General features: G+C 53.0%; 2 protein-coding genes across 4 annotated transcripts; both read right to left on the bottom strand.

Annotated features, from left to right (window-relative positions):
- Positions 1–1,256: 1,256 nt before the first annotated feature.
- On the bottom strand, positions 1,257–8,251 carry LOC146762017 (SUN domain-containing protein 3-like). The gene is made up of 10 exons (XM_085539234.1): positions 8,107–8,251; positions 7,276–7,537; positions 5,257–5,318; positions 5,042–5,102; positions 4,523–4,679; positions 4,168–4,252; positions 3,579–3,691; positions 2,660–2,830; positions 2,223–2,315; positions 1,257–1,532 (listed from the first exon to the last, which is right to left on the bottom strand). Exons 1-10 carry the CDS (start codon positions 8,249–8,251, stop codon positions 1,389–1,391), a joined length of 1,293 nt encoding a protein of 430 aa, XP_085395360.1. The 3' UTR covers positions 1,257–1,388.
- Positions 8,252–9,785: 1,534 nt separating this feature from the next.
- LOC146762016 (SUN domain-containing protein 3-like) lies at positions 9,786–14,909 on the bottom strand. 3 transcript variants are annotated; one of them, XM_085537949.1, is made up of 8 exons: positions 13,788–14,909; positions 13,573–13,633; positions 13,054–13,210; positions 12,699–12,783; positions 12,110–12,222; positions 11,189–11,359; positions 10,752–10,844; positions 9,786–10,061 (listed from the first exon to the last, which is right to left on the bottom strand). In XM_085537949.1, the coding sequence occupies exons 3-8, from the start codon at positions 13,186–13,188 to the stop codon at positions 9,918–9,920; spliced, it is 741 nt and encodes a 246-aa protein (XP_085394075.1). In that variant the 5' UTR covers positions 13,189–13,210; positions 13,573–13,633; positions 13,788–14,909; the 3' UTR covers positions 9,786–9,917. The 3 variants fall into 3 exon arrangements, with proteins under 3 accessions (XP_085394075.1, XP_085394074.1, XP_085394073.1); XM_085537948.1 differs by having other exon boundaries at positions 13,573–14,909; XM_085537947.1 differs by having other exon boundaries at positions 13,054–14,909.
- Positions 14,910–16,019: the final 1,110 nt, after the last annotated feature.

The following is a 16,019-nucleotide window of genomic DNA, read 5'->3' as shown; positions in this document are numbered from 1 at the left end:
TTGATAATGATATTAAAGAGCACCGGCCCCAGGACAGACCACTGGGGGATGCACCTTCTCCTAGGATGAAATCGGGTTTGTCAGACAGGATCTACCATTCGTAATCCCATGCTGACTGGGCCTCATCCCCCCCCCCAGCGTACCGTTAACTGATCTGCGACACCTCCCGAGATCGTCCATTCCATAACCTTCCATGGTACCAAGGTGAGACCATAGGTCTTGTAGCTACCGGGATCATCTTTTCAGCTCTTTTTAGAGACGGGTGTCACGTTTGCCAGTCTCCACTCCACTGGGACATCCCCAGTTAGCCCAGACTGCTGAAGGATGATGGAGAGCAGCTTGGCATCCACATCCGCCAACTCACTCCCCACTGTAGGGTGCAGTCCATCTGGGCCCATGGACTTCTGAACATCCAGCTTTCAGAACAGGCCCCAAACCATCTCACTGTGGATTATGCAAGGCCTATTCTGTCCCCCCTCCCTATCTACCAGCGCAAGGAGCTGTTCCCGGGAAGTAACGAGTCTTGCAATTAAAGACCGAGGCAAAGAAGGCATTAAGATCCTCAGCCTTATCATGATCCTTGCCACCGCGTTGCCCTCAGCATCATCCAGCAGGGGATGGAGATTCTCCATAGCCCTCCTCCTGCCGTTGACGTATTTTTGGAAATATTTACTGTTGTCCTTCCCCTAAGAGGCCAAGTTCAGTTCTAGCTGGGCTTTTGCTTTTCTAATTTTCTCCCTGCACAGCTTCACTATGGACTTGGAATAGTTGTAAGTAGCTTGCCCATTCTTCCAAATACCATAAACTTTCCTGTTGTCCCGGACTTCCAGTCAGAATTCACCGTTCTGCCTGACCGGCCTCCTTGCCCGTTGGCGCATCTTCTGTGATATGGTGACGGTCAGCTCCTGTCCCTCTAAAATAACTTCCTAAAAGTATTCCCAGCCATCCTGGGCTCCCATGCCCTCCACAACTGCCTACCCAGGGACCCTCTCAACCACAATCTGAAAGAGGACAAGCTCTGCCCCCTGGAAGTCCAAGGGGGTACCAGTTCTGCTGACTCCCACCCGTGGTTCAGTGAGGACCAAAAAAACCAGCACGTGGAGATCACTCTGCCAACTCCCACCCAGTCGCTTGCTTGCTCTTCCTACCCAGAAGGAGAGCAAGAGAAAAGGGGATGAAAAAGCACGTGGGTCGAGATAAAGTCTGGGAGATCTCTTAACAGTTACTCCGATGGACAAAAGAGATTCAACATGGAAAATGTTTAATTTTTTATTTGTTTAATTTATTTTGAGATAAGCCAAATAGATTTCCCCAAGCCAAATCAATTTCCCCAAGCCAAATCAATTTCCCCAAGCCAAATCAATTTCCCCAAGCCAAATCAATTTCCCCTAGCCAGATAGTTTTCCCCTGGCATCGTCGTCACGGGCTGGATCGCCGTGGAGTCTGAACTGATACAGACAGGTGTACTCTGGGTGGCCCCAGTTGCTCAGCACTTGCAGCTTCACATAACTGATGAACCCAGAGAGCTCGTTCTGCAATGAGAAAAAGAAATGAAATGCGTTTTCCTCTCTGCCCTTTGACCACTGACAATGCGGGAGCGACACAGTCGCGCAACATCTTACTTCAGGCTGCCCTCCTAGTTCTTTGACACGCTGATGTGCTCCCATAGCACAGTCTTACCCTGCTCCACCTCTTTGGCCACAGGAGTTTTAAGGAAACAAACAGCTACCAAAAGCTGCAGCAAATACGCAGGCAAGTTCTTTGCACTTGCTTTGAGTGTGTGTGCATGCACACAAAACGGAGGGATGTGACACTCATTAGCTTCTCTAACAAGTCACCCAGGCAGAATGGCCTCCCTTACGCTGCCTGTTACCGGCAACAACAAGACCCTTGGAAAGCCACACATCCCCAGTGTGAAAGTAGCACACCAACAGTATCGCATACATCGAGAGGTGCCTACTTCTGTGCAATCGCAAGCCACTTGGTCACGGTGGTTTCTGCTGCAAGTGCAGCTGAAGCTTAGCTGTGCTAAAAGCTGTAGTAGCTCGCAAGCTTAAAAACGACATGGAAGCAAAACCAGCACGGCACTCCGGGCATACGCAGGTAGGGAGTGGCAGCAGAAGAAATGCCAGAAGGCCCTCATACACCTCTGGCTTGGAAGCTTCTGCCCAGCCAACCTGGTTCTCCTCTCCCACGCTTCACGTCCCTCTTAGATGACGTACCTTCAGTTGGAAGGTCTGACTGGGAGCCTGGCCTGGAACAAAGGTGAACTCTCCCAGGAAAATTCCTTCCTCATCATCTTCTGCCTTCAGGCCCTACAGGAAGACAGGGGTGGAGAAAACAGAACAATGGGATGCGCTGCCGGACAATGATCACAGAGCCCCGCAGGGACTGGAAGCAGAGGTGGTCTGGGACCATCCACTGTGCCATTTCCCTTTCCCTCCGCCTCTCAAACTACCAACTCGCCCCAGGAGTGGGAAACCTTCTTTGCTGCGCTACGCTGGACAGAAAAGGAATGCTGTGGAAATGGAGCAACTCTGAGGAACTTCTTTCTCCCCCAAGGCAGGGAAGGACTGCATGCCGCAGCGCTCTTGGAGCTGCTACCACCGTCCACCTCAAATGCTAAGCAGAACCCCCACAGCCCAAGGGTATCACTTACATAGACAGCAAAGTCCTTGGGAGCACTGGAGATGCTGTCTGCACGGTACGCCGCTGCTGGAATTCCGTGGTTTAAGGTAACTGCTGTAGGAAAGATGGCCATGGGCAACTTGATGACAACGTGCCCTTGGCTTCCTGGGAAGGGCCAGCAGTTTCCTGGATGATTGTCAGGCTAGAAAGAGAAGAAGGAACAGTGTTCACGTGTGAAAGAGAGTCCTGGCTGGAGTTCCTGCTCCAGCATCAGAGGCTCTGGAGTTGTATCGGCCCATCAGCTCTGCTCCGAAGCACATTAATAAGTGCACGACAGTGAGCTGGGTGCACAACTCGCAGAAGCTCTCAGGCTCCTTCTTTTGCGGAGCAGCTTGCCAAAAACAAGGAGGGGCTGCAGTGGTTGAGGGGCACCTGCCAGGACAAAGAAGGGCTGGCCTGCACGAGCCTTTCCTGCAAGGGGAAGCAATCGCTCCCCCTCATCAATTCCCACCTCTCTGCACCAGCACCAGCCGGGGCTCCGATTTGTTAGGTAGCTTGTGAGCAGTGACACGATACGCTGGCAAACACAACATGGGGCCCTCCTGCAGCGCACGCCCTCTGTGCCCACCTGGGTCCACTGAGAGCCCCAGCGATCTCGCACCCCAAATCTCCCGTGGCACCTTACGGGTTCCCCTTCAATGCCAGCCTGACAGTTCCACAATGGCTGGGAAGACATGCAAGCCAGCCTGACAGAAGCTTGCACAAGAAGGACTGGGGGCAGTCTGGCAGAAGAAATTCTCAGCAGGGATACACAAGAGGGGACTAGGGCCTTGCAAGACGACCATAGGTAAGGCAAGCTGGGATGTGAGGACAAGTGTAAGGACAATCCCCTGCAGGGCTTTTGGTCTCCTCCACCCCGTACCATTCTTCCCCCGTTTCTGTGTTCTTACCTCAAGAATAATCTCAGGAGCCCTCATATAAGGTGTCACCAGCAACGACTGCCAAAAGACTTTCCCACTTCCAGTCCAGGAGGGTGAAGTCTTGGAATGAACGATAGCAGCGCCTACAAATCAAAACACGGGCCCCATTGTCAAGCAAGGCCAGGAGGAATCAAGGCCTGCTGACCTTGCTTTGCACATAAACAGCTGCACAGAGATGCCAGCTGCCCTTGCACTGTCCTCTTGAAAAAGCTGCTAAGCAGTCATACATCCTCAACAGGGATAGTTCCCTCCTCCTCTCCTGCCACTTCCCTCTGCAGCACAACGCACAGACTCACTCAACTATACTAAAGGGCAGCATAAACTGACAGCCAGCTGAGCAATCGCGTGAGAAACAACACCAAGTAGGAGTAGTGCTTTCCAGATGTGCTCCAGCCCACTGGAGACTCTCTCTGCAAGCACACTCTCAGGGCACAAAGCGGCCGTTCACTCCTCACCCCCTCTCCCCCACCGCTGCCCAAATGCCCATCCTGTCAAAGCAGACAAGAAGTGCATTGGAATCAACTTCTGTGGTCTGGTGGTTTCTAAAGTGGAATGGCACCTGAAGTCTTGCTGGCGTAATTCGGCATCCGGAATGGGCTTTCTTCCAGCTTCTCCAGTACTTGATTGATCATGTCTTGAACAGCCTGGGAAGGAAGACAAAGGAGAGCGCTGGTCAGAAGGATTAAGAAGGGGGAAAAGAGTTGCCTCCCAGGTTCCCTGCAAAGCCAGCCAAAGCAAACTTGGCTGCAAGTTGCCTGGGAACCTCCACAACTCTACTATGAACATCAGACACGGGAATGGAGAGGGGCTGCTCACTCCAGTGCTCCAGACACGGATGTGGCAGGAAAGGAAAGGCTTTTTCCTGTCGGGAAGCCCCATGACAGACAGGCAGCACTGGCAGACAGTCCTCTTACCTCGCCGGTGAAGCCTGGGAGCTCAGTTCTCCGGAAGGCCTCGTGGAGAGCACGCACAGTAATGTCCCTTGCTCCCCACTGCAGGAAATGAAGCTGCCGCTGGATCTTATTCTGCTCTTCCTCGCGGCTCAGCATTTCCAGATTACCAACCGCCACCCTGGAGACAGCAGGTAATGGAGAGAAGTGGACACGGCTCTCCTCTCACAAGCCATGGCACAGTGAGGCAGCGAACAAGCCTCACTGCGCGTGACAACAGGGTAGCCAAGATTCAGTTGAGACTTGACTACGCTGGTTGGCAAGCTCCACGAGATTCCAACCAAGAAGGTGCTTCCTGGGTAACTCTGGGGGATCGTGGAGCTGTAGCGGTTTGAAGGAAAAGCTGGGAGAGGAGAATGGGAAATGGGAGAAGCACAGGCACTGTGCCATAGAAGTGTGACTCGGGTAAGAAGTGGTCACAGACAAGGGGCAGAGCTCCTCTCAAGAACGGTCTAGCCAAAGGGAGATTGTTTTGTTTTTTACCTTGGAGTCAGTCCTGCCGCCGTCCTGACCCCTTCAACAGCGTTTCCAAGGCAGTAAACGCCTGTCAGGAATTCCACAAAGCTCTCAATACATTGCCGGCACAAAGACTTGGCGTTCTGCCTTGGGCTGCCCACTCCCCTGTCCCTGGGCAGAACAAACCACTGGGGGCTTCCTAAAGAAGCATCCTCTAGTCAGAGCTCTACAGAGAGACTCACCGAAGGGCACCACAACCACGGTGAAGAGCACCAGGGAAACTGTTTCCCTAACCAAAGCTGGCCTACAAAGGAGGAGAAGCGTGGTGATGAACCGCGACGCAGGCAGTATCTCTGCAGCTCTGAAGACAGCAACGGAGCAGCAGATTTTTCCTTAAAACTCGTGAAGGAACCATATCCTTACCAGTCCCCACGCTCGCCTTCACCTCGTTGCTCCATTTCAATGAAGCACAGGATCGCAAAGGAGTGAAAATCGCAGCTCGCTAAGGAGTGAGCCAAACCCTCTCCAACAGCTCGCTAAGGAGTGAGCCAAACCCTCTCCAACAGCTACGCTGTCAGGTCCGAGAGTGGCTAAGGCGTGGGGACAAACTGCCTCTGTGCTGAGGGCCCTTTGTGACTTCACAGTGGTCAGTGATGTCACCACAGGGGAGGCGGCGCCATGTTCTGAGGCACAGCCCTGTTCCTGACAGGGAACAGATTCTGCACCTCCTGCCTGCAGGGGAAAGATCCTACATGGTCGGAACACCTCCTGCCAGCAGCCTGCTTGGTGGGATCCTGCTGAAGGGGGACAGGCTGGGAGCTACAAGACGCTTTTTTCGGTTCCTACTTTTGATGCTCTGTACATCAGATGTCTCACTCCAGGTATCCAGACTTTTCCAATGCTTTCCTGTATCCGTCTTCCTACTGTCAGCCAGCGCTTCAGGCAGACGTGAGGGACTGCAAATGGCAGTTCCTGCAGAAATCACCAACAGGCAGAAACTGCACGTAGTTCTTCCTGCTCGTGAGAATTTCCATGCACTTCAATAAATATATGTTGTTGCCCTCTACAAGATGTCAAGTTGTGCCACTGCAAATTTAAAAGTAGCCCACAGGGGAATAGCACGGGGATCACAGAATCATGACTTGGGTTGGAAGGGACCTAAAGGGTCCTCAGGCTCCAACCCCCCTGCTGCAGGCACGGCTACCAACCCCCGTATATAACACTAGACCAGGTAGTCCAGGGCCCCATCCAGCCTGGCCTTGATCGCCTCCGGGGATGGGGCATCCACAACATCTCTGGGCAGCCTCCTCCAGCACCTCACTGCTTTCTCTGAAAAGAACTTCCCTCCCTGCTATCCAACCCAAATCTTCCCTCTCTCTACTTAAAACCATTTTTCCCATTACCAGCCTGGACATGTTACCAACAGGACACAGAACCATTGATCTCCACCCTCTCTCTATGGCCTTTCAACCAAGGAGACCTTAGCCAACAATTCCTTAAACAGCCTGAAGTTTGCTCTTCCGAACTTCAGGGTCCTGACCTCACTCTTTGCCAGGCCCACATTCCTCAAGACCACACACTCAACCAAGGCGTGGTCAACAGCAGTAGCAACAAGATCATCACTTTTCAAGCGCAGCAGCACTTCCACCTCCTCACTTCCCACACTGCGTGCATTGGTGCAAAGGCACTTCAGCTGGGCTTCCTGTCTCACTGCTGTTCTGGAAGATCTAGTATCCCCTAGAGCAACAGCATCCCTCAGTCCTTTTCCATCCCTTTGGACTCCACTCTCGTCATCCACCAAGTTCCATATGTACCCTCGAACTACCTGATCAGCCCCAGAGGCCCTCATTTTGTCCCCTTCCCCCTTCACAATTCATTTAACGAAGCCAGTTCCTGCACTGGGATCCTTTTACCACCGGAGACAGCTGAGTTTCCAGCTGCAGCCATCATGCCAGGTGCTGAGCAAATTGCCCCAGGCTCTTGCCTCCCTTCTCCGGCGCCATCAGACTCAGGCAGGCACTCGCTGCAGCCACACGCTTCGACTGCCCCTTCTTCACGCAGAGTCTCTGAATCCCCACTCTCCTTCTTTCTTTGTTTCTCCCCGGGCCTTTCTGCCTGCTGGACACCCCGCTGAGGCACGCTGTCCGGCACGCAGCCGACAGGCCCACTAACTAGCGGGCACATTCCAGGCCCCGCGCCAACTGCCGTGCCGTTCCACTTCCCGGCCCGGCCTACTGCCTCCCCGCGCCCCGGACGCTCACCCTGCTCGCTGCGCTCCGCAGCGGCTGCCCCGTCGGATCGGCGCTGCCAGGCGGAGGACAACGGCTCCCTGACTGGGCGAACCCCTCGAGGCGAGGCGAGGCGAGGCGAGGCGAGGCGATTCCTTGCTGCGCTGCGGAGCGCGGCTGCTCCGTGCCGAGCGCCTCCCCCAAAAGAAGCGCAGGCTGGGACAGACGGCTCGGAACGGAGCTCGGAACGACCGTCCAGGCCGCAGCCCCGCTAAAGCAGGTTCCCTGTGGTGGGCTGCCCCGGAAGTCGTCCGGGCAGAGTCGCGTTAACTGTTGTTCAGGCCTTGAATCCCACAGAAGGGGACTCTGCACCCTCTCCGGGCAGCCCGCTCCGCTTCTCTGATACCTTCACAGTCAAGAAATATTTCCTCCTGTTCGCAGGGCATTTCCAGCGCTCCTGTGCGTGCCCGTTGGCCCTTCATTCTGTTACTGGGCAGCTGCGAAAAGAGCCTGGCCTCACCCACTCAACTGCTGCCTGTTGAATATTCATAAGCACTGAGGAGATCCCCTCTCAGCCTTCCAGGCCCAACTGGCCCAGCTCCCTCAGCCTTTCCTCAGAAGGGAGATGCTCCACGCCCCTCCTCATCCTTGTGGCCCTCCACTGTGCCCTCTCTAGAAGTTCCCTGCCTTAGTTGAGCTCAGGAGCCCAGAATAGGACACGGTGCTCCAGATGCGGCCTCACCAGGGCTAGAGGAGATGGGGAGGACCACCTCCCTCAAACTGCTGGCCATGCTCTTTTTCATGCAGCCCAGGATCCCACTGGCCTTCTTGTCAGCACGGGCACACTGCTGGCTCATGGCCAACCTGTAACCCACCGGGACCCCAAGGTCCTCTCAAAGGCAGAGTAGAGTGACACAATCACCTCCCTGTGCCTGCTGGCCACCTCTCCTCTGATGGAGCCCCCGATACCATTTGCTTTCCACGCTGCAAGAGTACGCTGCTGGCTCATGTTCAGTTTCTACCAGGATCCCCAGGTCCTTCTCTGCACGGCTACTCTCAAGGGTTGCTCCTTCCAGTCTGCATATATCCCTAGGATTCCACCGGCCCAAGTGCAAAACCTTGCACGTGACTGTGCTGAACCTCATTAGATTCACCCGGGCCCACCTTTCAAGTCAGTTGAGGTCCCTCTGAATGGCACCTCTTCCTTCCATTGTTTCAGCCGCACTGCTCAGCTTAGTGTCCTCAGCAAACTTGCTGAGGATGCACTCAGTTCCATCATAGATGTCATTGATAATGATATTAAAGAGCACCGGCCCCAGGACAGACCACTGGGGGATGCACCTTCTCCTAGGATGAAATCGGGTTTGTCAGACAGGATCTACCATTCGTAATCCCATGCTGACTGGGCCTCATCCCCCCCCCCAGCGTACCGTTAACTGATCTGCGACACCTCCCGAGATCGTCCATTCCATAACCTTCCATGGTACCAAGGTGAGACCATAGGTCTTGTAGCTACCGGGATCATCTTTTCAGCTCTTTTTAGAGACGGGTGTCACGTTTGCCAGTCTCCACTCCACTGGGACATCCCCAGTTAGCCCAGACTGCTGAAGGATGATGGAGAGCAGCTTGGCATCCACATCCGCCAACTCACTCCCCACTGTAGGGTGCAGTCCATCTGGGCCCATGGACTTCTGAACATCCAGCTTTCAGAACAGGCCCCAAACCATCTCACTGTGGATTATGCAAGGCCTATTCTGTCCCCCCTCCCTATCTACCAGCACAAGGAGCTGTTCCCGGGAAGTAACGAGTCTTGCAATTAAAGACCGAGGCAAAGAAGGCATTAAGATCCTCAGCCTTATCATGATCCTTGCCACCGCGTTGCCCTCAGCATCATCCAGCAGGGGATGGAGATTCTCCATAGCCCTCCTCCTGCCGTTGACGTATTTTTGGAAATATTTACTGTTGTCCTTCCCCTAAGAGGCCAAGTTCAGTTCTAGCTGGGCTTTTGCTTTTCTAATTTTCTCCCTGCACAGCTTCACTATGGACTTGGAATAGTTGTAAGTAGCTTGCCCATTCTTCCAAATACCATAAACTTTCCTGTTGTCCCGGACTTCCAGTCAGAATTCACCGTTCTGCCTGACCGGCCTCCTTGCCCGTTGGCGCATCTTCTGTGATATGGTGACGGTCAGCTCCTGTCCCTCTAAAATAACTTCCTAAAAGTATTCCCAGCCATCCTGGGCTCCCATGCCCTCCACAACTGCCTACCCAGGGACCCTCTCAACCACAATCTGAAAGAGGACAAGCTCTGCCCCCTGGAAGTCCAAGGGGGTACCAGTTCTGCTGACTCCCACCCGTGGTTCAGTGAGGACCAAAAAAACCAGCACGTGGAGATCACTCTGCCAACTCCCACCCAGTCGCTTGCTTGCTCTTCCTACCCAGAAGGAGAGCAAGAGAAAAGGGGATGAAAAAGCACGTGGGTCGAGATAAAGTCTGGGAGATCTCTTAACAGTTACTCCGATGGACAAAAGAGATTCAACATGGAAAATGTTTAATTTTTTATTTGTTTAATTTATTTTGAGATAAGCCAAATAGATTTCCCCAAGCCAAATCAATTTCCCCAAGCCAAATCAATTTCCCCAAGCCAAATCAATTTCCCCAAGCCAAATCAATTTCCCCTAGCCAGATAGTTTTCCCCTGGCATCGTCGTCACGGGCTGGATCGCCGTGGAGTCTGAACTGATACAGACAGGTGTACTCTGGGTGGCCCCAGTTGCTCAGCACTTGCAGCTTCACATAACTGATGAACCCAGAGAGCTCGTTCTGCAATGAGAAAAAGAAATGAAATGCGTTTTCCTCTCTGCCCTTTGACCACTGACAATGCGGGAGCGACACAGTCGCGCAACATCTTACTTCAGGCTGCCCTCCTAGTTCTTTGACACGCTGATGTGCTCCCATAGCACAGTCTTACCCTGCTCCACCTCTTTGGCCACAGGAGTTTTAAGGAAACAAACAGCTACCAAAAGCTGCAGCAAATACGCAGGCAAGTTCTTTGCACTTGCTTTGAGTGTGTGTGCATGCACACAAAACGGAGGGATGTGACACTCATTAGCTTCTCTAACAAGTCACCCAGGCAAAATGGCCTCCCTTACGCTGCCTGTTACCGGCAACAACAAGACCCTTGGAAAGCCACACATCCCCAGTGTGAAAGTAGCACACCAACAGTATCGCATACATCGAGAGGTGCCTACTTCTGTGCAATCGCAAGCCACTTGGTCACGGTGGTTTCTGCTGCAAGTGCAGCTGAAGTTTAGCTGTGCTAAAAGCTGTAGTAGCTCGCAAGCTTAAAAACGACATGGAAGCAAAACCAGCACGGCACTCCGGGCATACGCAGGTAGGGAGTGGCAGCAGAAGAAATGCCAGAAGGCCCTCATACACCTCTGGCTTGGAAGCTTCTGCCCAGCCAACCTGGTTCTCCTCTCCCACGCTTCACGTCCCTCTTAGATGACGTACCTTCAGTTGGAAGGTCTGACTGGGAGCCTGGCCTGGAACAAAGGTGAACTCTCCCAGGAAAATTCCTTCCTCATCATCTTCTGCCTTCAGGCCCTACAGGAAGACAGGGGTGGAGAAAACAGAACAATGGGATGCGCTGCCGGACAATGATCACAGAGCCCCGCAGGGACTGGAAGCAGAGGTGGTCTGGGACCATCCACTGTGCCATTTCCCTTTCCCTCCGCCTCTCAAACTACCAACTCGCCCCAGGAGTGGGAAACCTTCTTTGCTGCGCTACGCTGGACAGAAAAGGAATGCTGTGGAAATGGAGCAACTCTGAGGAACTTCTTTCTCCCCCAAGGCAGGGAAGGACTGCATGCCGCAGCGCTCTTGGAGCTGCTACCACCGTCCACCTCAAATGCTAAGCAGAACCCCCACAGCCCAGGGGTATCACTTACATAGACAGCAAAGTCCTTGGGAGCACTGGAGATGCTGTCTGCACGGTACGCCGCTGCTGGAATTCCGTGGTTTAAGGTAACTGCTGTGGGAAAGATGGCCATGGGCAACTTGATGACAACGTGCCCTTGGCTTCCTGGGAAGGGCCAGCAGTTTCCTGGATGATTGTCAGGCTAGAAAGAGAAGAAGGAACAGTGTTCACGTGTGAAAGAGAGTCCTGACTGGAGTTCCTGCTCCAGCATCAGAGGCTCTGGAGTTGTATCGGCCCATCAGCTCTGCTCCGAAGCACATTCATAAGTGCACGACAGTGAGCTGGGTGCACAACTCGCAGAAGCTCTCAGGCTCCTTCTTTTGCGGAGCAGCTTGCCAAAAACAAGGAGGGGCTGCAGTGGTTGAGGGGCACCTGCCAGGACAAAGAAGGGCTGGCCTGCACGAGCCTTTCCTGCAAGGGGAAGCAATCGCTCCCCCTCATCAATTCCCACCTCTCTGCACCAGCACCAGCCGGGGCTCCGATTTGTTAGGTAGCTTGTGAGCAGTGACACGATACGCTGGCAAACACAACATGGGGCCCTCCTGCAGCGCACGCCCTCTGTGCCCACCTGGGTCCACTGAGAGCCCCAGCGATCTCACACCCCAAATCTCCCGTGGCACCTTACGGGTTCCCCTTCAATGCCAGCCTGACAGTTCCACAATGGCTGGGAAGACATGCAAGCCAGCCTGACAGAAGCTTGCACAAGAAGGACTGGGGGCAGTCTGGCAGAAGAAATTCTCAGCAGGGATACACAAGAGGGGACTAGGGCCTTGCAAGACGACCATAGGTAAGGCAAGCTGGGATGTGAGGACAAGTGTAAGGACAATCCCCTGCAGGGCTTTTGGTCTCCTCCACCCCGTACCATTCTTCCCCCGTTTCTCTGTGTTCTTACCTCAAGAATAATCTCAGGAGCCCTCATATAAGGTGTCACCAGCAACGACTGCCAAAAGACTTTCCCACTTCCAGTCCAGGAGGGTGAAGTCTTGGAATGAACGATAGCAGCGCCTACAAATCAAAACACGGGCCCCATTGTCAAGCAAGGCCAGGAGGAATCAAGGCCTGCTGACCTTGCTTTGCACATAAACAGCTGCACAGAGATGCCAGCTGCCCTTGCACTGTCCTCTTGAAAAAGCTGCTAAGCAGTCATACATCCTCAACAGGGATAGTTCCCTCCTCCTCTCCTGCCACTTCCCTCTGCAGCACAACGCACAGACTCACTCAACTATACTAAAGGGCAGCATAAACTGACAGCCAGCTGAGCAATCGCGTGAGAAACAACACCAAGTAGGAGTAGTGCTTTCCAGATGTGCTCCAGCCCACTGGAGACTCTCTCTGCAAGCACACTCTCAGGGCACAAAGCGGCCGTTCACTCCTCACCCCCTCTCCCCCACCGCTGCCCAAATGCCCATCCTGTCAAAGCAGACAAGAAGTGCATTGGAATCAACTTCTGTGGTCTGGTGGTTTCTAAAGTGGAATGGCACCTGAAGTCTTGCTGGCGTAATTCGGCATCCGGAATGGGCTTTCTTCCAGCTTTTCCAGTACTTGATTGATCATGTCTTGAACAGCCTGGGAAGGAAGACAAAGGAGAGCGCTGGTCAGAAGGATTAAGAAGGGGGAAAAGAGTTGCCTCCCAGGTTCCCTGCAAAGCCAGCCAAAGCAAACTTGGCTGCAAGTTGCCTGGGAACCTCCACAACTCTACTATGAACATCAGACACGGGAATGGAGAGGGGCTGCTCACTCCAGTGCTCCAGACACGGATGTGGCAGGAAAGGAAAGGCTTTTTCCTGTCGGGAAGCCCCATGACAGACAGGCAGCACTGGCAGACAGTCCTCTTACCTCGCCGGTGAAGCCTGGGAGCTCAGTTCTCCGGAAGGCCTCGTGGAGAGCACGCACAGTAATGTCCCTTGCTCCCCACTGCAGGAAATGAAGCTGCCGCTGGATCTTATTCTGCTCTTCCTCGCGGCTCAGCATTTCCAGATTACCAACCGCCACCCTGGAGACAGCAGGTAATGGAGAGAAGTGGACACGGCTCTCCTCTCACAAGCCATGGCACAGTGAGGCAGCGAACAAGCCTCACTGCGCGTGACAACAGGGTAGCCAAGATTCAGTTGAGACTTGACTACGCTGGTTGGCAAGCTCCACGAGATTCCAACCAAGAAGGTGCTTCCTGGGTAACTCTGGGGGATCGTGGAGCTGTAGCGGCTTGAAGGAAAAGCTGGGAGAGGAGAATGGGAAATGGGAGAAGCACAGGCACTGTGCCATAGAAGTGTGACTCGGGTAAGAAGTGGTCACAGACAAGGGGCAGAGCTCCTCTCAAGAACGGTCTAGCCAAAGGGAGATTGTTTTGTTTTTTACCTTGGAGTCAGTCCTGCCGCCGTCCTGACCCCTTCAACAGCGTTTCCAAGGCAGTAAACGCCTGTCAGGAATTCCACAAAGCTCTCAATACATTGCCGGCACAAAGACTTGGCGTTCTGCCTTGGGCTGCCCACTCCCCTGTCCCTGGGCAGAACAAACCACTGGGGGCTTCCTAAAGAAGCATCCTCTAGTCAGAGCTCTACAGAGAGACTCACCGAAGGGCACCACAACCACGGTGAAGAGCACCAGGGAAACTGTTTCCCTAACCAAAGCTGGCCTACAAAGGAGGAGAAGCGTGGTGATGAACCGCGACGCAGGCAGTATCTCTGCAGCTCTGAAGACAGCAACGGAGCAGCAGATTTTTCCTTAAAACTCGTGAAGGAACCATATCCTTACCAGTCCCCACGCTCGCCTTCACCTCGTTGCTCCATTTCAATGAAGCACAGGATCGCAAAGGAGTGAAAATCGCAGCTCGCTAAGGAGTGAGCCAAACCCTCTCCAACAGCTCGCTAAGGAGTGAGCCAAACCCTCTCCAACAGCTACGCTGTCAGGTCCGAGAGTGGCTAAGGCGTGGGGACAAACTGCCTCTGTGCTGAGGGCCCTTTGTGACTTCACAGTGGTCAGTGATGTCACCACAGGGGAGGCGGCGCCATGTTCTGAGGCACAGCCCTGTTCCTGACAGGGAACAGATTCTGCACCTCCTGCCTGCAGGGGAAAGATCCTACATGGTCGGAACACCTCCTGCCAGCAGCCTGCTTGGTGGGATCCTGCTGAAGGGGGACAGGCTGGGAGCTACAAGACGCTTTTTTCGGTTCCTACTTTTGATGCTCTGTACATCAGATGTCTCACTCCAGGTACCCAGACTTTTCCAATGCTTTCCTGTATCCGTCTTCCTACTGTCAGCCAGCGCTTCAGGCAGACGTGAAGGACTGCAAATGGCAGTTCCTGCAGAAATCACCAACAGGCAGAAACTGCACGTAGTTCTTCCTGCTCGTGAGAATTTCCATGCACTTCAATAAATATATGTTGTTGCCCTCTACAAGATGTCAAGTTGTGCCACTGCAAATTTAAAAGTAGCCCACAGGGGAATAGCATGGGGATCACAGAATCATGACTTGGGTTGGAAGGGACCTAAAGGGTCCTCAGGCTCCAACCCCCCTGCTGCAGGCACGGCTACCAACCCCCGTATATAACACTAGACCAGGTAGTCCAGGGCCCCATCCAGCCTGGCCTTGATCGCCTCCGGGGATGGGGCATCCACAACATCTCTGGGCAGCCTCCTCCAGCACCTCACTGCTTTCTCTGAAAAGAACTTCCCTCCCTGTTATCCAACCCAAACCTTCCCTTTCTCAACTTAAATCCATTTTCCCTTAACCTGCTATTATTTTCTCTTGTAAAGAATTGGCTGCCCTTCTGCTTATCGGTGGATAAGCAATGAGGCCTTCTTGTCCACCTGGGCACGCTGCTTAATCATATTCAGCTGACTGTCCATCAGTACAGCAAGGTGCTTTTCTGCCCGGCCTCTTTCCAGCCACTCCTCCCTAAGCCTGCAGGATTGCCTTGGGTTCTTTACAGCAAAATGCAGGACCTGACATTTGGCCCTATTGAAACTCATGCTGTTTGCCTTGGCCAATCAATCCAGTCTATCCAGGTCCCTCTGTAGTGCCATTCTTATCTCTGGCAGATGAACACTCCCTCTCATCTTGGTGTTGTCTAAAATCTTACCAAGGGTTCATTCGTTTCCCTCATCATGATCGTTAATAAATACGTTATATAGAAGCAGCCTTATTACCGAGACCTGGGGGACACAACTTGTGTCTGGCCTGCAAATCGACTTAACTCCATTGACCACAACTCTCTGGGCCCAGCCATCCAGGCAGTGCTTCACCCAGTGGAGCATACGCCCATCCAAACCATGTGCAGTGAGCTTCTCCACAAGGATGTTGTTGGGGACAATGTCAAAGGCCTTATTGAAGTACAGGTAGACAACACTGACAGCTTTACCTTCGTATACTATGCAGGTCATCTTGTCATGGAATGAAATCAGTTTTGTCAGGCAAGATATACCATTCATTAACCCATGCTGACTGGGTTCTTTCTGTGTAAGCTTTTCTGTATCATTAGCAACCTTCTGAAGCAAATTCTCCGCATTAATACCTAGGAAGTTCAGGACTGATTATAATCAGGCAGTTTGCACAAAGACAGGTGATCTGACAACCTAGAGAGAATCTCACTGCTGCAGAATCTTCACAAATTATAACATTCTTGTTAATTTAGCAGGGATTTTGAATGACTCCCTCATATTATTAACTATATTCAATGAATATATGCCATTTTCCTACAATTTGATTCAAAGCAAGATATCTTCAAGCCTCAGGTTATGCAATCCAACTAAAATGAAGCCTTTCATGTAGTAACATATTAAAAGTGAGTGTAGGAGAAGAAAA

This window comes from Coturnix japonica, chromosome 2 (genome assembly GCF_054131305.1).
Source record: "Coturnix japonica strain WE chromosome 2, WE-NBRP24, whole genome shotgun sequence".
In the NCBI taxonomy this organism is placed as follows: domain Eukaryota; kingdom Metazoa; phylum Chordata; class Aves; order Galliformes; family Phasianidae; genus Coturnix; species Coturnix japonica.
The sequence above is the reverse complement of the archived record's forward strand: the minus strand, read 5'-3'. Positions and strand labels throughout refer to the sequence as shown.

Bases quoted from the DNA above. Each gene is read 5' to 3' on its own strand.
- LOC146762017 (XM_085539234.1), bottom strand. From the start codon at position 8,251: ATGAGCCAGCAGCGTACTCTTGCAGCGTGGAAAGCAAATGGTATCGGG. The intron at 5,319-7,275 runs GTGAGCGTCCGG...CCTCCTTTGTAG, and splicing joins TGCGGAGCGCAGCGAGCAGG to GCCAGCTTTGGTTAGGGAAA. The intron at 3,692-4,167 runs GTGCCATTCCAC...TTTGATTTGTAG, and splicing joins TTACGCCAGCAAGACTTCAG to GCGCTGCTATCGTTCATTCC.
- LOC146762016 (XM_085537947.1), bottom strand. From the start codon at position 13,188: ATGCTGAGCCGCGAGGAAGAGCAGAATAAGATCCAGCGGCAGCTTCAT. The intron at 12,784-13,053 runs GTAAGAGGACTG...CTTCCTTCCCAG, and splicing joins TCCCAGGCTTCACCGGCGAG to GCTGTTCAAGACATGATCAA. The intron at 10,845-11,188 runs GTAAGTGATACC...GTCTTCCTGTAG, and splicing joins CCAAGGACTTTGCTGTCTAT to GGCCTGAAGGCAGAAGATGA.